This window comes from Juglans regia, chromosome 11 (genome assembly GCF_001411555.2).
Source record: "Juglans regia cultivar Chandler chromosome 11, Walnut 2.0, whole genome shotgun sequence".
NCBI lineage: Eukaryota > Viridiplantae > Streptophyta > Magnoliopsida > Fagales > Juglandaceae > Juglans > Juglans regia.
In genome coordinates, this window is record NC_049911.1 from 26,014,422 (window position 1) to 26,040,345 (window position 25,924).

The 25,924-nt window shown below is 33.3% G+C and overlaps 3 protein-coding genes across 6 annotated transcripts; 1 reads left to right on the top strand and 2 right to left on the bottom strand.

The window, feature by feature from the left end:
* Window positions 1-6,204: 6,204 nt before the first annotated feature.
* Window positions 6,205-9,533, top strand: LOC108982041 (gibberellin 2-beta-dioxygenase 2-like). Its single transcript, XM_018953307.2, has 3 exons — window positions 6,205-6,603; window positions 8,718-9,090; window positions 9,255-9,533. The coding sequence occupies exons 1-3, from the start codon at window positions 6,224-6,226 to the stop codon at window positions 9,531-9,533; spliced, it is 1,032 nt and encodes a 343-aa protein (XP_018808852.1). The 5' UTR covers window positions 6,205-6,223.
* Window positions 9,534-11,978: 2,445 nt separating this feature from the next.
* Window positions 11,979-16,981, bottom strand: LOC108984374 (probable pectinesterase 53). Of its 4 annotated transcripts, none has more exons than XM_035682845.1 (6): window positions 16,574-16,981; window positions 16,281-16,458; window positions 14,128-14,331; window positions 13,761-13,996; window positions 13,454-13,607; window positions 11,979-12,095 (listed from the first exon to the last, which is right to left on the bottom strand). In XM_035682845.1, the coding sequence occupies exons 1-5, from the start codon at window positions 16,963-16,965 to the stop codon at window positions 13,454-13,456; spliced, it is 1,164 nt and encodes a 387-aa protein (XP_035538738.1). In that variant the 5' UTR covers window positions 16,966-16,981; the 3' UTR covers window positions 11,979-12,095. The 4 variants fall into 4 exon arrangements, with proteins under 4 accessions (XP_035538738.1, XP_035538737.1, XP_035538739.1 ...); XM_035682844.1 differs by having other exon boundaries at window positions 16,281-16,470; XM_035682846.1 differs by having other exon boundaries at window positions 13,855-13,996; window positions 16,281-16,491.
* Window positions 16,982-22,012: 5,031 nt separating this feature from the next.
* LOC109011978 (transcription factor MYB108-like) lies at window positions 22,013-23,438 on the bottom strand. The gene is made up of 3 exons (XM_018993390.2): window positions 23,165-23,438; window positions 22,771-22,900; window positions 22,013-22,622 (listed from the first exon to the last, which is right to left on the bottom strand). Exons 1-3 carry the CDS (start codon window positions 23,331-23,333, stop codon window positions 22,028-22,030), a joined length of 894 nt encoding a protein of 297 aa, XP_018848935.1. The 5' UTR covers window positions 23,334-23,438; the 3' UTR covers window positions 22,013-22,027.
* Window positions 23,439-25,924: the final 2,486 nt, after the last annotated feature.

Genomic DNA, 25,924 nt, shown 5'->3' on the forward strand with positions numbered 1-25,924 from the left:
GTCAACGCAATGACTATCGAACGACTCCATGCAACATAGTCCTCTCCATTGAAGATTTCTGATACTAACAAAACACCAGGATTATCACTTGGATGCAGATAATTAATATGGACTCTAGGAATCATCTGAAAGATTGATGAGAGGGTGATTAAATGAAGAAGAATTAAATGGAGAAGGATTAACATGAGGGGGATTAACAGGAGAGGGATTGATAGGAGGAGGATCGCTAGAACTCATTTTCAAGAATTTTTTCAAGAAAATGTAGGAAAACTTAAAGATAATTGATGCAAGAATTCTAGAGCAGAATTTTGCAAGGCAGAATTTGAGAAATCAATCGATTTAGGTTGCGGAAGCGTTGTATGTTTTCAATTTGATACCATGCTAAGAATCATATGAAGTCTTGAATCTGAACTTGGTAAGGCAAAAATATCGAAAAAGAGAGAAGGCAAGTGAACTTGGTAAACTACTGAATTGAATGAATTAAGGAGGCGTTTGGATTCGCAAGTCATCTCAGCTCATCTCAACTCATCTCAACTCATCTCACTACTATTCATTACTATTCAGCAACTTTAACTCACAAATCTCACTACCATTCAAAACTCATCTCATTACTATTCACAATACATCTCAACTCATCTCAGCTCATCTAAAGTCATCTAAAGTCATCTTCAAATCCAAACGTCTCCTAAAACTTCACATCAGACTTGAGTTCTAATCATAATACATCAACAATATAATAACAGAATAAACTGAAATAACTAAATTTCCTCTTCTGATTTTCTATCTATTTTAAGTCTTTCTTCTTTCATTTTTTATTCCATGCTTTCAATATGAGATGTAACACTCCAACACATAGTAAGTAGGCCTGCCATTATATATGGCAAGTAATTAATTAATTAATGGAGTGGTTAACATGAAAACTTCATCAAAATATTTCCTTCCTTTCGCCGCTGGTTTGACAAACCAGTCCCATTTTTCTTATTAAAAAGAAAAAAAAAAAAAAACTGCATTCCATCCTTATAAATTAGTAGGTCGTGGGTACGTACGTGTAGCCCTGTAATTGATTAATGCGCAAATAAACTTAATGGTATTTTCGTGCTGCATGTCCATTATAAAAATAAAAAAGGAAAAATTAAACAGAGATCATCAAAAGGTTAATTAATATATAGCAGTGTGCATGCAGGCACGTGGGCTGGGTATATATCTTAATTAATATATGTCTGCTGTAACTCATGTAAGACTTTAAGGTCATGTAAATTAGAAGACGTGTGAAAAGCTAGCTTGCATGTTTTCTTGCTCAGAAAAAAGAAAAGTTAATTCGTTCTGATCTGTCACAGTTCCCTTCTTAATTTATAATTTATAAGCATACATTAATGAGTTAATTAATTCTCTTCTCTCCCCCCTTTACACAGGCAAACTTACATAATTAATTTATATCCTAATTAATTAATTAATTAGGCAGCTAGCTGGGTACGTACGTACGTATCAGCTTTCAATTTTTTAAATATAATATTAATTAATAATGCATACATTAATGTTTATTTATATATTTAAATAAATAAATGGGAGTTGCATGTCCCAATGAGTGACACAAGTGGGGTAATATTAAATTTGAATCTTTCAATATAAAATTAAATATTATTAATTAATTAATTCACGTCAGCGCCCATGCATGCATAGTACTACTGACGATTAGGGCTCGAAAGGGTGCCACATGGAGGCAGATCAGAGGAAGAAATGTTATTGAGAATCTACAGCTCCTTTTGTCATACAATATATGAAAGCAAATGCCTGGCTCTTCTCAATTTAATTTCCTTATAACTCCTTAATTTGTCCGGTCTCCATGTTTTGGGGCTAGCCGACCTCCTTCAACATCTTCATCAATTTAAGACTAGTCATGTTAATTATTTAATTAATTAATTTCAAGGGAATGATCAAAACCCTTAATTTATAGCTAGGCTGCTTCAACAAGCTAGCATTACCTAGCTGTGCGTGCGACATGCATCAATTCTAATTGGTGAAGATATCTTCTTCTAATCATGCAGCTAGCCTAATAATTTTATTGTGTTCTGGCCATTGGACACATGAGTTCTCTAATAATTGAAGATCAATGATCATTCTCTGAATTTTTAAGTTTAATCTTGAACCACTCATATTAATCACGATATTCTAGCTAACATCTGAAGTTTTTTTTCTTAATTTTTAATGAGAAATGCTTTAGCTATAAAAATATTCCATAAAAGTATATTCGTAAATTGATATGGTTTGATGCATTACGCTAGATTGTAAAACTATTTTTATTGTAAAGTAGATCTGGTAAATTTTTTTTTAAAATTAAATTTTCCTTTTCTTTTTGGTGTCTATGAATTATGTGCAAACAATACTAGTTGGGGAATCTAATTAAAGGCAATCACTGTGTCATAGGATGGGCTTGGATTAAAAAACACTCATCTAATTATAAGCACCCAATAACTATATATAATATATACGTGTTGTCTTTAAATTGGGCGACCAACTTCAATTAATAATTTCGAGCAAAACGAGGATTAAAAAAAGTGCAATATTTAATAATAAAATGGTGATCATAATTAACTGATTCCGGCCAATAGCTTGCAAAATTCATGTCCATCGAACTATCTGATAAAGTACTGCATGGTCCCAAACTAAGAAAAATATATATAGTGAATGGATCGATGCCGGCCTGCTCAGACCTTTTTCCCAATGCATTGGTATATAAGACTAGCTAGTGTAAATAAAATTAAAGAAAAGAAAAAACCGAGGTACCTAGCTGCTAGCTATATTAATTCAGCTTGGTTGATCATTATATCGATCTCAAATGATCTCTTTGACATAAGGGTCCTCCTACGTATAATTATTCTCTTGGACAAGGCGATAGTAGGAATTAGGAAACACTATAAGAAAAATGTTTATTTGATCATATTACCAATTATTTATTATGAAAATGACAATTTTCTATTAAAATGAGTCAATTATCATTATAAATAATAATTTTCATTGTAAATAACTCATCACAAATACTCGGTTTTTTTATAATGATAGGTGGTCGGGTTAATTATGTATAATTTATCAAATCAATGAGAAAAGAAGACCAACAACTTCAGACTTTTTAATTCTTTTATCAATTAGCTAGTGAGCTATAGCTAGCCAAAATACAATATTGTATTAATTTATTGTCTCTAAGCTAGCTATTGCATGCTTGTATATGCAAAAAAAGCATAGAGCTTTTGGACTTTTATAAGGAATGATCAGCTGATCCCCTTCGATCTCTCTTCCTCTCTCACTCTCTCTAAGGAGAGTGTATATATATATATATATATATATATATATATATATATAATTCTCTTTTATATATGCATGATGATCATGATCATGAGAGAAATTTCTGGGGGAGAAATAATTACGATCCAATTATCGTGAGAATACCAACACTCTTTGCAAGCATAATTACTATCGGGAAATGATGAAAACTTAAAATTCAACATGTTCATGAATATTAGAATGACTCAAAACACCGGAACTTAAGTACACAAGTTCTAGCTATATAGCTAATTGTTAATTCGTACAATCAAATGATAGAAAATTAAAATGGGGAGTTTCCAATTGCAATGTTGCTAATTAATTTATTCATCTAGCAGCTAGCATATATATATATATATATATATATATATATATATTATATTATATATATGAACTATTAATAGCGCATTAGCTCGCTGATAAACCTATAAAAAGGGAAGTAACTAATTTAAGAATGTGCATATTCTAGTCAGTCTAATTATTAGTTTCTTTTTGAAGAAGTGACGAGAAAAAATAAAGAAAAAAAGCTGATGAGATCGAAGGTCTTACTTAATAAATGAAGACGACATATAGTTGATTTTAATATTATCTCTTTTATTTATTATAACTTTCTCAATTATAAGACCGAGAAAAAAAAAATCATTTTAAGCTGATTATATATTGATCACAGAGATAAACGAAGAGTATATACGTTTGAGAAGTAATTAATTAGGACAAAAATAAAAGAACAGTTCATTTTGATAAAAAGCATTATTATATATATATATATATATATATATATATATATATATAGCCTCATGAGCTAATTTGATTAGCATTTGATATTGCTATATTATATATAGCTATATATATACCAGCTGATCGAGTAGGCCGGCCGCCTAGGCTTATATAAATAAATAGTGGGATATATATATATATAACATAATTAATTTTTAAAAGATGTAGCAGCATGCATGATTTATTTATTTACAGTATAAGTACTATGATCTGATACATGTGAATTCTTTCTTTGATCTTAACTCATGACGGTTTCTATTTCCATGCATGATATATATATAATATATAATATAATAAACCGGCCTGCATGCACGGACGGCCTACCTATAATTTATAATCAACAATATATATATTTATATTTATATCAACTAGCTAGCTGCATTAATATCAAAGTTTAAATTTCTTGGTATAAGTACATGATGTGGTCGACTTCCTTTCATCACTATAAGAAAAATTAGGGGTGAAAATCGACGTTGTCGGTGCGGTTTTTGAGCAAAACTAACGCCGACCGAAGTCTGGAAAAATGGGTGAGGTGCCGATTGTAACCGGTCGATGGCGAGGAGGACATTGATTGAGGCGGTTCTCTGTCAGTTCTCGATCGACGTCGGTTCTTTGACAATTCTACTGAGAGAATTATGAGAGAGAATGAGAGAAGGAGAGATGCATAGGAGAGAGAGAGAGTTACAAGGGAGAGAGAGAGAGAGAGAGAGAGAGAGAGAGAGATGAGAGTGCGGGAAGAAAGAGATCGGGAAAGAAGAATAATCTTAACGAAACAATGCCGTTCCACTTAACGTTTCAGACTTATTTTTTTTTCTTACGTCCTTAATAAAACGACGCCGTTTGGTTTAATGCCAAACGGCATTGTTCCAGTAACTGTTGTAATACTTATTAACTAAAACGGCGGAACGACGCCGTTTTGATAAGGGTATATTAAAAAAAAAAGATTTTATTATATCGGTCTGTTCAACGGTCCAATCCAGCTTCAAACCGAGACCGAACCGCTGAACTTCGGTTTCTTGAAATTTCCACCGCACGCCGACCGGTTCTCCACCAGTTCCTGCCGGTTCCTGATGTGGCCGGTCGGTTCGCGTCGATGGCGGCCGGTGCTGTCGGTTTCTGTACAGCCCTAAGAAAAATGAGCTTTTGTGACTAATTTATTGTGATTAAAAGATTTTTCACAATTAATTTTAGTTATAAGTAATCATTTCATTGAAATTAATTCGCCACAAATAAATAATTTTTTTTTAATGTCAAGAGTATTACGATTCACGAAATAAATAAATAAATAATATTTGAGCGAACTAGGGCAGGTTTGGCGTGTTAATTAATGAAGAAATAGAATTTTTTGACAAGGAGACATTGAGAAGGGAGTCAAATTAATTTGGAAAGGGTTGACATGCGCCACGCGTGATGTGAACTTCGGCCGAACGCACTGGCCTGGCCTGTCCTGTTTGAAGGCCACAGTAGGGTTTTGAAATTTAAGCGTAGGTGACAAAATCCAATCAAAGGGGACAAAGAGCCGCTAGCTACCAGGACCTCCATCCCACCCCCCATCTTCCATCCATCTCACCCTGGCTGGCTAGCTAGCTAATTATTCATTTCCTCTGTATGTATACATGTATATATATAATTATGACATTTTTGAGATATTTAAAATTATAAAAACAAATTCTACAAAAAAATCTTACACCACATATTTTTGTATAATTAAGATATCATTTTTATCATTTTATTTTAATAAATATATATTAAAAATTAAAATAAAAAGATAAATCACAGCTTGAAGTGTGTGACGTATGATTTTTTTTTTTTATTATTCTAAAATAAAACAGCATATTCTTCTTAGACCATCATGCCTATTATACAAAATACTCAATGACTCATCCACGTCTCGTAAAATACGATACTTTCTTTAATTAAATATATATTATATATTATTGGTTATTTAAGACTCGTGAATTATAATATATAGACATAGTAGTCTCTCTCTCTCTCTCTCTTCCCATTGTGTATATATAGCACCACCTCAAACATGACCATACCTCCAGAGTTTCAAAGTTCAAACTCAAATTCTTACTCTTTACCTCTTTCTTAGAATCCCAACCCATATCAGCCAGAAACAATAAACATGGTGGTGCCCTCTCCCACCCCAATAAGAAGCAAGAAAACAAAGGCAGTAGGGATACCGACCATTGATCTTTATCTCAATAGGTCAATGTTATCGGAACTAATCGTGAAAGCCAGCGAAGAGTTCGGCTTCTTCAAGGTGGTTAACCATGGTATTTCAAAGGAGATAATTGCTAGAATGGAAGAGGAAAGTGCTGAGTTTTTTGAGAAAGCCGCCGCAGAGAAGCAACGAGCTGGTCCAGCCAGTCCTTTTGGTTATGGGTGCAAAAACATTGGCCGCAATGGCGATATGGGTGAGCTCGAATACCTTCTCCTTCACACCGACCCTCTCTCCATTTCCGAAAGATCCACACATATCTCCAACGACCCAACAAAATTCTGGTAATTTACACCTCATCCAATATTCTTCTTCTCCGTCTTCTTCTTTTTGGAATTTAAATTTTTGCATACTATATATTTAAGTCAAACATTTACGTTACGTTTTCACTGCATGAGCCAACAATGGTGATAAAGAGACAATAAAATTTAATAAGGAAGAGGATATATAGAAAACAAGGCAGCTTCTACTCTCTGTTTCTTCTGTGTCCAACAGGTTCGCGCGTTTCGTGCGAGATTGTGGCGCCGTACGTGTTTGATTCAATTTCTGTTAATTTATTTAATGCTCAACATATATATAGATATATAATGACGGCCGGAACATGTAAAAATATAAAGAAACGCCGACCAATGTCCCTTCGATTGCCTGTAAAGAAGGGGTTTTTTGCATTTTTAATAAATTTAATTCTCAGATGAAATGGCTAGGAAGATTTGTTTAGTAGTGCTTGGTATATATCCTAGAAAAGGACATAGTTCCTTAACGAGAAAACAAAGCTGGATTCAATTAATTAATTAAAACTCTACAATTATATAATATATATATATCGGGTAGACCCTTGAAGGTAGTTGGACTTGTTTTCTTTCATGGCATCGATCCCTCATCAATGGACTTTAAAAATCTTTGAGCATATAGAATTATAGTAGACTTTTTATGATCTTAGTCGCGCGGGGCCTACGGTTATGGTTTTTTATTAGAACATTCTCAATGGATTAGTTAAAAGTTAAATTTATTGAGTATTTAGCTATTAGATAACAAAATATACTCACAATGGATTAACTAAATAATTAGAATTTAGTTATAGTAACTTTTAAAAAAATTTCTAAATTTAAAGGTTACTGTGCATATATCAAATATATATTTTATCAATTATGTATCTCTCCATTTTTTTCTATCACATATTTTATCACAATTGATATATTAATTTGAGTTAGTGATATATTAATTTAATTAGAATATGATTATTAATTAATATATAATAGGTAGAATAGTAAAATATGATAAAATAAAATAAATTAATAATTAAAAAAATTAAATATTTTTAAAATTATTAGTTACTCATTACTATATAATGAATAAATGGATAATCTAATGTGAAGATTTAATGTGAATAATCAAAACTAAATTTATCTTACATTATTTTATTGTTATATAATAAAAAAATAACTATTCCAAATATGTGAAGATTTATGTGAATGAAATAGTCAAAAGTTAAATTTATCTTATATTTATAAAAAATATCCTTTAACTTTAATTAATCCATTGAGAATGTTATAATAGAGATAAGCGTGCGAGATCATTTATATATATCTACCATTAATTGGTGTAAAGTTAGCTGTTAGGACCCCCCAAGTGGCAAGTACTATACGTACTACTCTATCTTCTATCTCAAACTCCCAAAAAAATCTAAACTTGGACAAATAGCAAACTTGCATACCCGACAGATAGGAAAACAATCATCCCCAGATGACCTTGTAATCTCTTGCTGTCAACTTGAAACTAAATAAAGGGGAAGACTTTTGCTTTATGACTGTCAGCCACCAAAACTTTGTAAAACGCATGCCTGCATGCATGTCATCTCATATATATATATGCCTCTTTCAATAATTTAAGTATACTGCATGAGCAGCCAGGAAGAATAATCAAACCTGTGCTCGATGAGTTTTCGAAGATTATTATTTTTTTGTTCTTTTCAACACATGTCTTGAAAAGGAATCGTAAATTAAGTATACTGTCTCGTCGATGATCTTGTTCTAAGATGAAGCGAGCATGCCATGTGAAGGTTGAGACGTACGAATTCCTTGAATCTTGCCTAGCTTTCCAAGTCTGCGTTAAGTACGAGTACTCAATGACTCATGCACATTGACAAGGGAAGACAATATGCAAATTCTTGTCCTAAAAACATGAGCTAGCGCTTGAATTGGACCCCGGCCGGCCCCCATTTAGAAGTAGTACTGTGACTACTCCCACTTTCCCAAAAACAAAGTCAAAAGGAAAATAACTTTACAATCAAATCAAGGAACAGAGTGAAACTAAACACTCCACGTGTTCCAATCTGTTGATCATATACCTTTTTTTTTTTTAATCTTGTTATCATGTTATTCTTTTTGTATTTATGCAGTTGTTCAGTGAATAATTACGTACACGCAATGAAAGAATTAGCATGTGAGATTCTTGATCTAGTGGCTGAAGGCCTGTGGGTCCAGGACAAGTGCGTCTTAAGTAGGCTTATCAGAGACGTCCATAGTGACTCACTTCTCAGGTTCAACCACTATCCTCCAGTGAAAGATATCGATGATTGGGACCCATCTCCAAAACTTTATCAGTGCAAAAACAATCGGATAGGATTTGGGGAACATTCTGACCCTCAGATCTTGACCATCTTGCGATCCAACGACGTGGGGGGCCTCCAAATAGCTTTGCACGATGGCTTGTGGGTTCCTGTACATCCTGACCCCGGTGAATTCTTTGTGTTCGTGGGTGATGCCTTACAGGTTGGTAATATTCAAATTGTATTAATTTCTAAATTAAAATTGTCGGAATAAAACTCAGAAGTATTTATTAATGCTAAGATATGCATTAAATTTAAAGGAGAATATTATTATATATGTTAGCTAACTTAATTGATGAGTTATTTACATTGGCAATGATGAATTAGGCTTTGACAAATGGGAGATTTTTGAGCGTGAGACACAGAGCTTTATCAAATGCAATGAAGCCAAGAATGTCAATGGCATATTTCGGGGCTCCACCCCTAAATGCATGGATCTCTCCTCTACCAGAGTTGGTCTCTCCACAGAAACCAAGTCTCTATAAGCCATTCACTTGGGACGAGTACAAGAAGGCTGCCTATTCTCTCCGATTGGGAGATTCACGTATCGATCTCTTCAAGATTCATAGTACTCATCATGGTGATAAAAACTTAGTCATGAATTGATCAAACGACGTACGTACACAATCTTCATGTACCATTTATATATAGGAAACAGATCATTAATAGGAAGAGGAAAAAATGATTTAATTATATTTAATTACTAGTTAGTTGTATATATTTTATTTATAATTATATGCCTTAAGTTGCATGTGTTTGAAGTTTAAGAATATTTAGCTTCAAACACTAGTACTCGATCTTTAGTTTTATATTAGTATTTATTATTTCAAGCTGATAAATGATAAAAAGTATTTCGATGATCTCCTAATTCTGGTCAATGATCATTACAAATTGACTACTGTCCTTTAGAAAACGTCATTAAACCTTCTTTTTGGTTTGAACTTATAATAAAATGAAATGTCATATAATTTTCTCTCCCAAATTGACAGATCCGCCGTTGACCCTCCATAAAGTCTTGATGATCTTCATAAAAGAAAACCTAGCTAGAACAACTATATATATATAATACCACTAGAATATATAATTTATGGGTAATTATCTGCATTTCGCATAAAATCTGATCTCTACGTACGTACGTACGTACACACACAATATATATATATATATATATATCGTTATTTTTGTGCTCTAGGAAGAATTATTTTCCTCAAGGTACATGGTCTGGCCTATATGTCTATTGTTCAAGCTGGTTGGTCCAGCTAGCTAATTGATTTCCATGTTCGTTGAATTTCTATATATATATATATATATACACCTCAGTAGCTAGTACGTACGATATATACACTCTTGTAGATTATTAATTGCCAACCTCAGCAGTGCAAAATCATCTCAAGGATATTGATCATTCATCACACCGATCGAGGTGTAATCTGTAAGCTGCACTATGTGGTATTTTAGTGGACCAATGCTATCTTTGTGTCTCTGTCCGACTTGTTCTTGTCGCACGCACGCGTTGTTACCTCGATCATTGAATTAATTAGGTATACCTAGGAAAATTACACGATACCAATGTCTTAGTTCCCATGTTGGTGATCTAGAAATTGGTCTTGTGTCCCAATCGTTTTAACAATTATGTTCACAACTTCAGGTCCACTTAGTTGATGCAGACATTCTTAATTAGCTACGTATACATATATATACACACTATAATAAAAACGAGCATATATTTATGACGAATTATTTATAATAATAATGACTATTTACTATGAAAATATATTTATTTTAGCATAAAATAGTCATTTTTATAAAAAATAACTAGTTACAAATAAACAGTTTTCTTGTAGTTATATATATATATATTATGATATATAAATATATATATATGGGGTATGATCATATATCTAAGAGCCTTGATAGGTACAAACCGTTTGGCGCACTAAACTGTATATCAACGATTTTTTTTTGTTGAAAAAAAATAAAAAATTTAAGGAGAAAGTCATCTATCTCAAAAATTATTTATGTCTTTAATTCATATCGTTTTATTAAATAGATATCTTATATGTCTATTCGATTTGGTGCACAAACTCAGCTTTCCAATAAGACGTTTCCTATTGCAGTACCAGTACTTGACTAACTTACAATAACGTAAAAGCAGCATACTGCATATATATAATATTATACTATTAATTAGTGAAGGATCTCTTAGTGGATGAAAAGTTCGATCTGCTAATTACTAAAAAAACGAGGAGAGAAATAATTGCCTGCATTCGGTCTCACTGCCAATAGTAACTCTGACAACATCTATCGGCCGGGGGTTTCTTCTCAAGATGACTGAGACAGCCATAATTTGAATATTGATAAATACTAATGACGTTAGGTATGAAAATTGTAAAGACTCGAGATATTGGACAAGGCTTTAGGCTGTTTTGAGATATGTACAATTTCTTCTTCGAAAAGATTTTTCAAATTTTCACTGTTTGGGAAATCTGAATATCTGTTTATAAATCTTGTTATTATCATCATGCAGGCATATCTTATCTGCATAAGCTGATCATAAAGAGAGTCAATATATAAGTGACATAAGGATCGATCATGTCTTCTCACTCAGGATATTAATTCACAATAATGCAGTCTACAGGATGCAAGATGGTGATGAGGTCCTTAATTAGGTTTTGAAATTAGTTTCACATGATAAAATAATTTCAGGAAAATGGTTTGAGCAGAGAGAGAGATTGTATATAAATGATGTTGATATATATATACCATATATGTATTTACATGTCGATAGCTAGGGTTGATAGGTATAGTCGTAAATCAGATTATAGAGATCGTTTGATTCCATCGATCACGTACATGAGTTTGAACAGAAACATTATATATATATATATATATATATATATATATATATATATATATCTGTCTTTCTCGTGAGTCATGGGGTTGTCCAACGCTCATTGACTCGATCATGTAATTATTTCGTAAAAAAAGCTAGCTAGATGGCCAACCTAGCTCTCACACTACTTCCATGGCAGGAATTGCATGACATAATTAAGAAACTCACGTTCAAAATATATATATTTCCAAGGACAGCAATATATATAAGCTACACGAAGAAGCTACCTTTAATTTGGCCACACAATCACTACCGAGAATTCTCCTGCTTCCCATCTGTCAATTAGAAAATGTAAGACTAGCTAGGATATATTCGTAATAGCCTTGCTTGAGAAAAAAGAAAGTAAAAGAAAATTAGAAATATATTTTAATTATGAGGAAGACAAGTGGCACATATATTGCTTGAATCTTATTCAATGATTTAGAAGTGGTAGTTAAGGCGATGTTAGCTAGGTTTGTAAATGCAGGAGCTGCTCAACTTCATGAAGTTTATATATAAATGATTGTCTTCCTGTCCAATATCGTCTCTCGAAAAGGCTTAAATTCAGATATATATGGCCTCGCTAGTGTTGTTATTGGGAGCTCTAATGAGATTCCGCCAAAGTGATCACATTAGTACTTTGGCTATGGAGGGGATCACGATCAAGGCCGAGGCTAACTCCGGCAAAAATCACAATCCGGGAAACCATGGGAATGCAGAAGTTCCCTCCAACCAAGAGTACCTTGGCTACTTCGACATTGGATCATGTATTAATATTGCAAAAAACGTTGACAACGTCGAGGATGCTCAGAATTGGAAAATAGCTAAGTCCTGCGTTTGGCCTTAGAAATATATAATTAGCTGATCATCTAGAGTTGTTTCTCAATTATCTATGCATGCATGCAGTATCCCTCTCCTCTGGTTATATATATAAACATGTATATATCGATGATTTCGACGATCAGTACATGTGGTTTATACACACACACACTCACACACATATATATCCATACATATTATATATTTCTGTACAAGGCCGGAAAGTTGTATACTGGTATATTAATAAAGCGTTAATTGTTTATTCTTTGATTATTACCGAGTTTACATGGTACCTCACGTTTCTTTTATATATCATGTGTGTGTGTGTATGTATAGGAGTTAGCATGATAGTGGTATTGTTGTTAGAATTAAAGCTTCGGTTAATAATTCATGAAGTGATGCCAATTAATACTCCGGTATTCATGATTCCACTATCGATCGACAATATATATTATACTGTTGCATGCCTCCATTTTCAATAGTGCACACATTTTTTGGGGTCAGGCCAGCAGGGTCCTCCACAAAGTGCACTAGCTATATACATATATATATATATATATATATATATATGTATATATGGCTCAGGATCAATTGCTAGCTTGAGATCGATATTCCATCATAATTCTGAAAATCCTTGCAATAATTTTATTTCACTTGTACGTTATAGCTTACACATATATATTATATATAATTTTAGTTCTTTTTAATTGCAGTACTTCAATATTACTAAATAAATGACAATGAATATTAATATAAATTTTCACCAAGTAGCTGCTACGAAGCAATATTATATTTTATGAGGATGGTTGGAAAAAAAGAAAATAATAATAATTACCTAAAAAGGTTTTATGAGCCAAGTATTGCCTTCAACATAGTGAGTCCCAATAAAAGGCTCAGCCTCTTCATCGGTGAGCATTCTCGCCCAAGGCACTCTTCCTGTTGAGTTGGCTCCTGGTCCACTACATTTGTATTCTCCATAATACACTCCTCTGCAACAACTCCAAAGAATATACAGATCATGCGCAAGAACTGATCAGTAGCTTTAATATTGATTTTAATGAATCATTTGATGATCATATTTGATTTTCCTAGAGTAGTAGTGCTATATATATATATATATATATATATATATATATACTTACGAATCCCGCTTTTGATCGCCCCAATCACTCCACCCTTGGGGAAGAACAACCTTGTCCAGGAATGTGTATGAGAAAACCACCCTGGAATACTCACCCCATGCTCTGCCAAGGTAAACCTGGCCACTCCCTGTTACTACACTGTCTTTGAACAAAAACCCACTTCCCAATGAGGCATTGCTTCGCTTTTGGGCTGTGAGGGAGGCCACCTTCTTTGCAATGGAGTTTAAATAGCAGTTCTGCATGCCCATGTATATACACACAATAAAATTTCTATTCAGCCCAAATAAAGCATTCCTGATGTTCTGGGCACTAATAATGAGACTAAGCATGGCCTATTTGGGTATGCTGTTGTTGATGATTGACTGACCTCATAAAGAGATCTGCCATAGCCGAAGATGAAATCCACCGAGCCCTGGAAGAAGCAATTATTGAAATAGTGAAGGCCCTTGTGATCGTAGAGTGTGTCTTGGGTCCCATAGAAACTGCAGTTATAGAATGCAGCCTTGGTCCCAGAAATGCGAAGCGCAACGCCTTGTCCTCCGATGGATCCAATTTCATGTGGAGCGGTGTTCTACTTTTCCAGAAATTTAACAGAATAACAAAAGATATATAAAAAAACTCTGCTATGCTTGTTCCTGATTTATTTTTACAGATAAGATAAATTAAGATAAAATTAAAAATTAAATAATATATTATTAAAATATTTTTTTAATATTATTTTTATTTTTAAGATTTAAAAAAATTAAATTATTTATTTTATTGTGTAAGAATTTAAAAAAATTATAATTATAAAATAAAATGAATTGAGAAAAATTACGAAAACAAACGAAATATCTACTCTGCTCAATAACAAATATGATTAAAAAAAATTTAAAAATAAAAAAAATAATAAAAAATTTGGATTAGATTTATACACTGGTGAGTGGTGTGGGCGTTGTGTTTGTAGTTGTAAGGATATTTTTGTTTTGGAATCTTAAATTTATAAAATGTAGCAATCTCCATCCGTTCTAGGAAGCCATGAACATGTGTGGCATTTTTGTTTGGACTTTCTCAATGTTTCAAGCACAAGTGGAATCTTTGTCTACCATGATGTCATTTGTGTGAGGCGATTGTCTTTAAATATTATAGGATAAGAAACAGCAAAAAAAGCCATCAAAATTAGAAGCATGAGCTCTAATTTTCGTTAAAGAGTTAAACATACCCTTAATTAGAATGAGATTGATATATATAAATATATATATAAGAAAATTCAATATACCACGTTACCATCTAACTTTTATTCTATTATATAAAATGTGACACATTTATTACCTTAGATTTAGGATTGTCCATCCGGAATGGATTTTTTTCCAATCCGGATCACTGAAATCCGGGTTGCAAAACCCCCAGTACCCAATCTTTTTTTTTTAATCAATTCCTATACCATGCTATCTCATCCAGGCGAGAAGAACTGAGGCGAAGCAAAACCCAGAAGATAGAAGAAGCCAAATCCGACTTGTTGATAGCTTATATAGCTCATGAAGAAGAAGGAACATTGAAACTAGAGTCAGACGATTTTCCAAAATCCAACGAGTTTTTAAGGGACGCCATATTCAATCTCATTATAGCAGGGAGAGACCGTAAGGCTAACTTGGTTTTTGTGGCTTATTGCAACACACCCAGCAGTGGAAGCTAAGGCCTAGTTTGTTTTGGAAAAACATTTCATCTCATCTCATCTCATCTAATCATTATAATTTTTTTAATTTCCAATACAAAATAAAATAAACAATTTAATTTTTTCAAATCTCAAAATAAAAATAATATTAAAAAATATATTCTAACAATATTTTATTCAACTTTTTAACTTTAATCTCATCTCATCTCCGAAAACAAACGAAATTCTAGAAGATATCATAGACAATTTGACTACGAATTTTTATGACAGATTGTTGTATTCTCCCTGGCGGCTTGTATATTGGTCCAAGTACAAGATTGATGTATTCTCTCTACTCAAATTATTAATATATATTTTAAAGAAAAACTGAAATGAAAAAAAAAAAAGGGTTCCAGCCCAAGTTTGAAACTTAGGTTCCGGTCTAGGTATATCCGGATTTTTGGGCCGGAACCCGAATGAACAGTCCTACTTAGATCATCTTTTGTTAGATAATTCTTTATCATCTAATAATAATAAATATATCACATCTTATATAATGAGATAAAAATTGTGATAACATTACTCATATATATATATATATATATATATATAAACCTGCTCCCTTTATTTTTTCAAATGATTTAAAATGTCAATAAACAAGCACCATTAAATTAAGTAGCCTCAAAGTTCTAAATACATTACTATTTTAGCGTAATGATTAGTTGAAAAAATTTAAAATTTAGAATAAAAAAATATTTTGTGTTTGAATGATAGTTAAGACTTAAGTTAAGAGAAATTTTAAAAATTTTAGAAATTTTGATTTACCCAAACAAGCATGCCCTTAAGATAAAAGGAATTTCACACTGTACGACTACTTGTCGTTTTACCTCATACTTCACGTTGATGGCAACAAAGAAATTTGCATCGACGGCAACTGTTGCACTGTGAAACGTCCCAAGTGGCGTCCCATCTCTTCCAGCCACCGAGGCCGTGTCATTCCCAGTAATGGTTGGTGGTTCATTCGCATCCCCTGCAAATGTAACAAATGGCAACGCTCTAGGGATGCTAATCTTTTCCCTAGAGTCTCCACGATCATACCTTCCCATTATAAATCTAGATCATGTTTAGGTTTTTAAAACGAAGAATAAGCTAAGGTTCAGGGAGCAGTAAACAAATATACCTGTAAACACCTGGTTTGATAAGCAAGATCACTCTATTAGTGTTAGGTAATGGGATGCTGTTTAGAGCATCTCCGATTGTCTTGAAGTCCCCCCCGCTCCCATTTTGACTGACACTTAAACTCACTTTGTTCATCTCTGCTTTTCTAAGCTTCGCATCCAGGAGGACTACTTTCCTGGCTGCGCCTCGGCCTCGGCCTCGTGCTTCAAGCACAATGGATTCGGTGCCTTTCAAAGTGGCCCTCTGTTGATAATTTTTGATGTTCCATGATATCCACTTGTTGTAGTTTATCTCTTTCGCAGAACTCCAAGAAGATGATGCCAAAGTGATAGTGAACGTCAGAGAAGGAAGTAGAAGCAAGAGACTGAGTTGGAGATGGGATATGGAAGCCATGAGATTTGCTAGCTAGTGTGAGAATATGGCATGCTAATTAATATGATATATATATATATATATATATATATATATATATTGGTGATGGAATGATATTGGAATTCTCTAAGATTTGAATTAATAATGACCTTCAGTTGCTCTCCACAATGCATGTCAGGAGGAGGATCAGGATATCACATATTTGAAATTACCACATGTAAAAGATAAGGGCTTAAAAGACGAACATTTTAAAAAATGTCCGTATCTTTCACACTGCATTTAAACATGCTCAACTACTTACATAATCTCAGAATACAGCAAAGGAAAAAAAAAATCAAAATGACAACCAAATAAAAATTAAACTTTGGTCTTTCAATGATATCTAGCTAAAAAAATTAATTAATTTTAGTTTATTCAACGAGGCAGGCACGATCTTGTACTAGTGATGTTCCTGGTAAATTGTTTTTTGGTTTATTTGTTTTTCTTATTATCATTTGCATGTGTCTTTTCTTGCAGGTTTTATTTGTTTTTGGGATCTAGGGTTGGTTCTCTAATTTCTAGTTTTGTTTTTACCCTATACTTCATTGATATTTTGTTTTGTAACCGGAGGTCTTAGCAATTTTGATGACTGGGTTTTGGTTTTTTGCTTATTTGTATTCTCCAGGTATCCTATTGTAATCACGATTTTTTTTCGTCATAAGTGAGAACAATCAATAAAATTAGAGTACTATCTTCTTGAAAAAAGAAAGAAAAAAAAAAGAGGCAGGCGGGATGGATGGCATTTATAGTACTTAAAAATGTTGTCCCAAAAGCATATTTTGTAGTGGAAAATATGACAAGGCAACAAGATAATGTGTCGTGACATTGCGGATGTTATGAGTACGAAGCAGAGAGTACTGTCTAAAAAATGCAAAAAGACAGCAAAACAAAGTAGTACTATATTCATCTCCCTGCACTCAATTGCGCATGCTGCATTTAATGGGGAGCTTTGACAATCTGATCAGTTTCAAAGCAAACTACTTGTCATCCCATGCACATTCTATCTGCAGTTTTCAGATTTCTTTCCTTTTGGCGATCGTTCGCCATACAGAGTAGTATAGTACAGCACATTATGCTCAAGGGGATGAGTGAATAGTGGAGGACCCCAAACTCTTGAGTTTGTTTTCTGTATTGGAGTCAAGCTAATCCTGTCCCAAGATGGTGGAAATAACGCATATAGCTGTATCCCATTTTCCAATGGATATTGGTGGTTTAACCCCATAATGGCCCGCTTTCTTTTTGTGGGTATGCCAAACGGCTACTATTCAAAATGGGCTTGTCCCGGTATCAAGATCAAGATCTCTCTCTCTCTCTCTCTCTACAAATGAAGGTGGAATTTGCATATAGCATTTTTCAAAGCTCAAGTTTAAATATAATATAAATAATTAAATTTATTATTTTTTTTATCAATTTAATCTTTGGATAAGTAGTGATTTTACACGATATTAGAATTTAGCACATGATTTCTGGATTCGAACTCTAACTCTATTACTCTACTCTATTTAATTAAATATTTTAAGAGTTTGACTCACTCATTAAAAATGAGTCTGACGTGATGGGAGAATATTAAGAATATAAAATTAATAATTAAATTTACATCTTTTTATTCTTGTTCCGTGACATACCTTTCATTCACGAGAAGTCAGCGTCCACTAATCATAACAAGATGTACAATGTGCAAGGCTGGTACGACTATTGCGAGCTGAATAATATTGAATGAATGCAGAAAATATTGGGAACATATGGAATATTGATTTCCAACTTACAACAGTGGACATAAAAGATCATTATACTCTAGTACCTTTTGTCAAATGACTGATCATGTTGTCCTCGACATTCGACTTAATTTGTTTAACTCGTAGATGATCAGTAGCAATAAGGTGGTCTTTTGGAACAGAAATTTTGAAATTTAGCTCATTACATGTACCAAAGTCCCTTCGTATAATCAATTAATTTAACTTAAATAGTCTCAGCTAGCTGTTGCATATTGACAATTTATAGTGATAAAGGTTATAAATTCTTGTAAGAGTCAGAGCCCAGGTCGTCTGGCTGCTAACCTTTTTCTACACTTTCATTCACGTTGACCATTTTTTATTAAGTGCCAAATTCAATACAGCCATCCGGCCCCTCTCTTTTGCAACTCTTTTTCATGACCGTCTGCGCAGATACCCTATTCACACTTGATTATTAGAACTGGTGCTCATTATTTTATAAACACAAGCAATATTGATGAACTACTTATACTATTTATTCATTCAAATCGAGTATTCATCTCTAAAGGTCGAAAAAATGCTATTCTTTTTTAATTCAGTATGTAATTTTATATACAATTTTAGAATATGCAAGTTCTGCACACTCGTTTTGAAATAAAATGAATCGGATGAAACATGATTAATAGTTTTAGAAAAGAGAGCGATGTGGATCTTTTTACCTGTTAGTGACAATTACCTACTTATAATTAAGCAGCTAGCATGCATCAAACAAGATGATCAAATTCCAAAGTAATATCAACTATGACCAATATTATAATATCGTCCTCATTTGTTTTGTTCCCATTGAGTTGACTGCCTAATTTGTTGACAGCAAGCTGCTTAAGATAATATTAGAGGGAGTACTTGTTTCAAGGATTTCGGCAGCTAGTGCTTCAATTAAGGTACCCCGCGTTGAATGTCCCATAAATTGTTAGAAACTGGTACGACATTAATGTTTATATATATATATATCACCATACAATCATCTTTCATTTTTTCTTAGATACTTTCAAACAAGATGGTACGAGAGTCCTTTATTATAATCATTTGCATTATTTTCCAGTTTCTCACTTAAAACTTTTATTTCTTCCCAAGTCTTTTATGAATCATAAATGATATTTATAGTTATAAAAGATGCAAGTGTTACATATTTATTTAAAATAAAATTAATTTTTTTAATAATAAATTTTATTATTTTTTAAAAAGAATACGCTGTACTTGCATAACCTATAATTATATCTAATATTACTCTTTATTTTATTTTATTTTTTCTGCATTGTACTAGTTGAAATGAGATATTTATTGATATACAATATACTTGTTTAGAAAAAGAATAAAGAAAAAGTGCTCTCAATTGTTTTTCTCAATTGTTCTCTCCTCTCGCTCGAGAAAAGCTCGGCATGATGATTCCTTCGAGAAGAAAAACGACCATTTCTCGCTAGAAGGAAGGGTGTAATATTCAAGCCCCCTTTGTCTTTTTCTCAAAATTTCTCAATTTCTCAACTCTTTTTCCTTCTCCTCGATCCCCTTGATTTTTTTTTAGTTCTCCTTTGTTTGATCCAATTTGAGTGTCCATCTTCCATATGCATGACCACCAACAAAGGATTCTCCGTCCTCTCAATATGATCGGCACGCGACAATTTCAAGTACTACTCCGATTACTCGATTAGTAAATTACCACCGGTGCGTGAGCTGCATCAAGAACTCTTTATCCAGCGACATTTTCCATGCCATTGCAAATCAGTTTTACCATATTATTTTATTCATTTTTTTTAATCTTTTCATTCTATTTTCCCATTTTATTTTTTCTTAATTTTGAAAAAAGATATTTACAATCATAAATTATGTAATTGTTACGTAATTATTTAAAAATAAATAAATAAAATATGAGATCTATATAAAAAAATTAATTTTTTAATAATAAATTTTATTATTTTTCAAAATAATTACGTGACATTTATACAATTTACGATTATACTTTTAAGTTGAGTTAATATTTTTCTTGTTCGCATATATCTTGCACGTGCCTTACCCATAAAATCCAGTGTCCTAGTATCTTTAAAAAGGAGAAGTCCTCAACTAAAAAAAAAAAAAAAAAAAAATCTTACAAAAATTAATTAACAAATTGGCATAAATCTACTTTATTTATAAAATTAAATTTATAATCTAACATATTAAATCAACTCATCTCAATTTATAAATTTATTTTTATAAACTTTCTTTATTAGTAAATTATTTCTCTTAAAAAAAAAAAAAAAGCTAAAGCCACCGACCCACCAAATCAAAGGCAGGTGAAGTGTGCAGAAAAATAAGATCGATCTCCTCCCCCTACTATTACGTTTCAAATTTGTCCATAAATAAAATCAACACATGATCATGATCATGATCATGATCATCATGAGGATCTGTTTCTTAAACTTGTTTATTTTGCCAGTTTTTTTAGCCGGGGGAGGGGCTTGCTGTGACGTTTGTAGCGAGACAACTTGTATTTTAACACGGGTTGTCGACTCCTTTTCACAATCGAAATCGATCTGATCCATTACTAATTATTAAGAAAAATTATTATTACGTGTTACCCTCACTTTTTCATGTTCCATTATCATTGACCCAAATGCAGGCCACACGCGCGTTTACATTCCTCTATCAAACAGTAATAGGCTGATCATTCAGTCATTTTCCAGAAAGTTCACGTACGCACGGAAAAGATGCGGGTACTTGCGTACAAGCAATGCCATCCACCCGTCCCTAATCAATCATATATAATGGGCGGGATCGATCCAGCATGCAGCTAACTAGCGCCAGTCAAATTCGATCTCAAATTAATTAATTAATGGCCCTTTCGCTTAAAATACATGTAACTTAAGTATTATTATAAGCAAGGGATTGTTATTGATATCTAAACAAATATATTTAGCTTTGTAACAACATCATGATTCCTCTTTCCCCCTTTTTTACTTATATATATATATTTTTTTTATTCAAAAAAAAATTTTATAAAAATAAACTCACAAATTAACGTGATTTAATTTAATACAATACGTCAAATTGTAAAATTATTTTTATTATAAAATAGATCTACAATATCATATGAAACCATGTCAGTTCGTAAATTTATTTTTATATAATCACCGTAACAGTAACATATCTTTTATATATATATATATATAAATGTTTTTCACACATAATTAAGTTATGTGATTGGCAACGTTAATATCAAAACAATGCTAGTACTGTTCTTTTGAATGCCTAATTAAATACGTCACGTATGGAAATTCTACTTTTTTTTCATTGTTTTAGACCTCATAATCATAAAGCTGTTGTCGCAAAAACCACATGTTCTCGTCATTCCACAAGCTATCCAATGTGTCTCCACCACCACCACACCACCCATTGCTATGCTCCAACGATGGGATATCCATTTCCAAGCCCTTTTGGCATAGTCCGGACCCGTTTAGAGAATTATCGGTGTAATTACCCCCAGGTATATTGTAGCATTCAGATAGTTCCGAGATGGAGGAAACTTGGGCCTCCGATGAAGCAGCCGGGGAACCACTCGATATTGCATGCATGAAGTAGGGTTCAACTGCTGGGTCGGACCGAGAAGTAGCGACTTGATATGAGGAGTTGGGTCCTGTCGAATTGTTGGGGAAGTGATCAGTGGTAGATTCAGTACTGTATCCAGTGGTGGGCTCATCCGAGTTGGATTCGGATTCAGCCCGGATTCGCTCCATCAACCGGGGCATCCATACGTAACGCATGGTGTCTCTGAATTGTTTGCTGTTGACGTCACATTTGAGTTGCTTAGCCTGCTTTTGGACCCTGGTCCTCCAATAGTTTTTTATCTCATTGTCTGTTCTTCCAGGCAGATACTGTGCTATTTTGGACCACCTGTAATGTTTCAAAACAACAAACAAAGATTAGATTCGATTCATTCTAATTAAGGTTAGAGACACAAACATGTTTTGTGTGTGTGTGTGTGTTGTGTATATATATATATATATATATATATATATGTAGGAGAATCGAAAAGTAGTACCTATTGCCCCAACGAGAATGAAGCTCAAGAATCAATAGCTGTTCTTGGAGGCTGATATTCCCACGCTTAACGTCAGGGCGTAAGTAATTCAACCACCTTAATCTGCAGCTTTTACCGGTTCGCTTCAAACCTGTGTAGTTTTATCGAATATAGAAGTTAAGAGACAAAAACATGAACGAACAAATCTGAAAATTTTGGCTGTGGATTCTAATTCCCGAACAATACTATTGCAAAAATAATTGAGTTCTTCATTAATCAAGGCTTGTTTTTTTGTTCCTTTTCTCCGATGCTTACAGTTAACTGAACTTAGAAAGAACAGATAGCAGAGACAACGCGAAGGTTAATATATATTATGGGGAAGAAGCATGCAGCATGCGTTTAATTAGAGGTTTACCTGTGCAGCGTGCAACGGAGTTCCAGCGACCCTCACCATGGATGGTGACATAACCCTTGAGCGTAAAGTCCTCTTCATCTGTCCATGGACCTCTCCTGATGTCCATGCCCTCTTCAGAACTCATTTCATGTTTTGCAGACCAACAACCTCTGATCACTTGAACTTCCATTAATCCTCAATGAATTCTAAGCTCTTACAGACACAGAGAGAGAGAGAGAGAGAGAGAGAGAGAGAGTTTTTGAACTTGGAGTATGAGATGGGTTTATTTGGACTTAAACTTAGGGATAAGCAGGGGATTATATATAGAGAGGAAAAGATGGAATGGGAAGACCAAATCACTAATAAAGAAGAAAAAGATATGTAAGGTGACAGAACACGCCACAAGTTGATTAATATTATAATACTAAGTTATACAGTATAGACGACTGGGTTTTGTTTTGAGTCTTTTGACCCTTTGAATTTTAAGATTTGTCCCAAATACACGCGCAGACATGTACCACCATTGTAGGTCTCAAATCTTTTTCGTTTTTTAATTAGATGGTTAGCAATTTAAAAATTTAATCTTAGAATGTTTTATACCATGTGAAGTTGATGTGTATGAGACCATGGTTTCTATGAGGGTTATATAATATTTTGACCGACCACTACTACAAATTAATTAATTAATTAATTAATTAGCCTCTCGTGGTATCTATACATTTAGAAATGTTTTATTATACCATTTACATATGAAATTCCAGCCCACTGTTTGTTGCCACTTGTGAAGAGCGGCGTTGACTATAGATTTCTCATTACTGTTCCCTCGTGATACTAGGTTTCTCACTATTCCTGTCTTTGAATTTACGGGCGCATTTGATGAACCCAAAAAAAGTGAAGTTGATCATCTGTTGTTTTTCTTTTTTATTCAATACATGTTTGTTAGGTGAGGAGAGAAATTGATGAGCTCCTAAATTAGGAATTTTAGGCATATAACAAGGGATCAAGTCAACTGTGCATCTGGTGCCAAACTAGCTTCAAGTAAACTTGTGAGTCAGATAATTAATGGACGACTGAAAGGTCTGTGGAAGATCATAGGACTATAAATAATAAATAACTAAATGAAAATTGACGCAATTTATTTGTCATCAACTTCAAACTTAATTTGGGTCAAGTGACTTGCAGAAAGATATATCCTAAATGGTAACAATCCGAAATATTATTATCTTTTTATAATTATTTATACAACGATGTTATTTTTAAATTAAAAATATTATATTATTTTCATAAGTTATTATAGAAAAATATTCCTAATTTAAAATATAATTTTTTGTTCAAAGAGAATAGGTCACATGTCCAATAGTGACCACCTCTCAATTTTATTAAAAAAATCTCATTTATAGCGAAGGAAACCGTGGTAACAACCAAGACACAAAGGATTTACAATAGACAATCAAACAACACCAAGCATCAACACCAACAACTAAAACACTCCCCATACAATACTAGCAAAAAACTAACTATGTATAATCAAAACTATCAACTGAAATAAAATTCTTATTTATCCCGGAGATAAGCCAATCTCAATTCATCCAATCTATACATACCTCTCAAATATCTTGAAAGTTGCCCATCCATTCGGAACACATTATTCTCCCTCTTTGCATCTCTTTATGCCAAAGCATCCGTCACTTTATTCGCTTCTCTAAAACAATGATAAATATTGAAAATCAACTCAACTAAAAGAATCAACACCTTCTCCCAATAATCCCAAAGATACCAAACTGTACACCTTTTAGCCAAAATCCAAATTGCAACCACCAAAGAATCGCATTCAATGTCAACCGTAAAGTAACTCATCTGCTTGCATAAACTCAACCCCTCTAACACCGCCCTCAATTCAGCTTCATTATAGGATCAAAAATCAAAAGCATGAGAAAAAGTAAACACAAGATTGTCAGTGCTATCTCTTAAAACACCTCCCCCACCACCACTACCTGGGTTTCTCAAACTACTACCATCTAAATTTAATTTAAATATACCAGAGCTAGGCTTAGTCCAACAAATAATTCAAGTATTAACTCGACGTTTTTCCACAATCTGAATGTCTAAACGATTCAATATAGCAAAATTAGAATTAGATAGATGATTCACCTTAGTAACCTTTTCAGCTACTACACAAACCCACCATTCAATTGAGTTCCAAACCACACCCAAACTCTCATGTCTACCTTCCATTCGGGCTACACATTGCCTTTTCCACAACCTCCAAACCACAATAATAGGAATAATACCAAAAAGAATACCAACCTGTGACTGCTACGATGCTTTATTGAACTAGGCTTGAATTCTTTCTCGCCATTGCTGCCAGGCCAGAAACGGGATTGACATTTCAGCTGAAACTTTACACCACAAAGCTCTTGCACACTGCCCACTATTCAGCACGTATTCTAAATCTTCCACCATGCCCCTATCACAACAATTGCAGCAAGAAACTAATGGAATGCCAAGTTTTTTAACCTAATCATCAACACTTAAGCATCCAAAAATTGCCTTCCACGTGCATAAAGAAATCTTCTTTGGGAGCATCTTATTCCACACCCATGAAGACCACTCAAATCTCGAAATTCTGATGCGAAGTAGGTCCTAAGTTGATTTAGTTGAGAAGACTCAATTTTTATCCGACAACCATATCAACACATCTTGATTATCCTTCAAAGCCCCCACTGTTGCCATTACATTTGTTGTCAACTGATCACCTAACATATCCTTCAACCGGGCAAC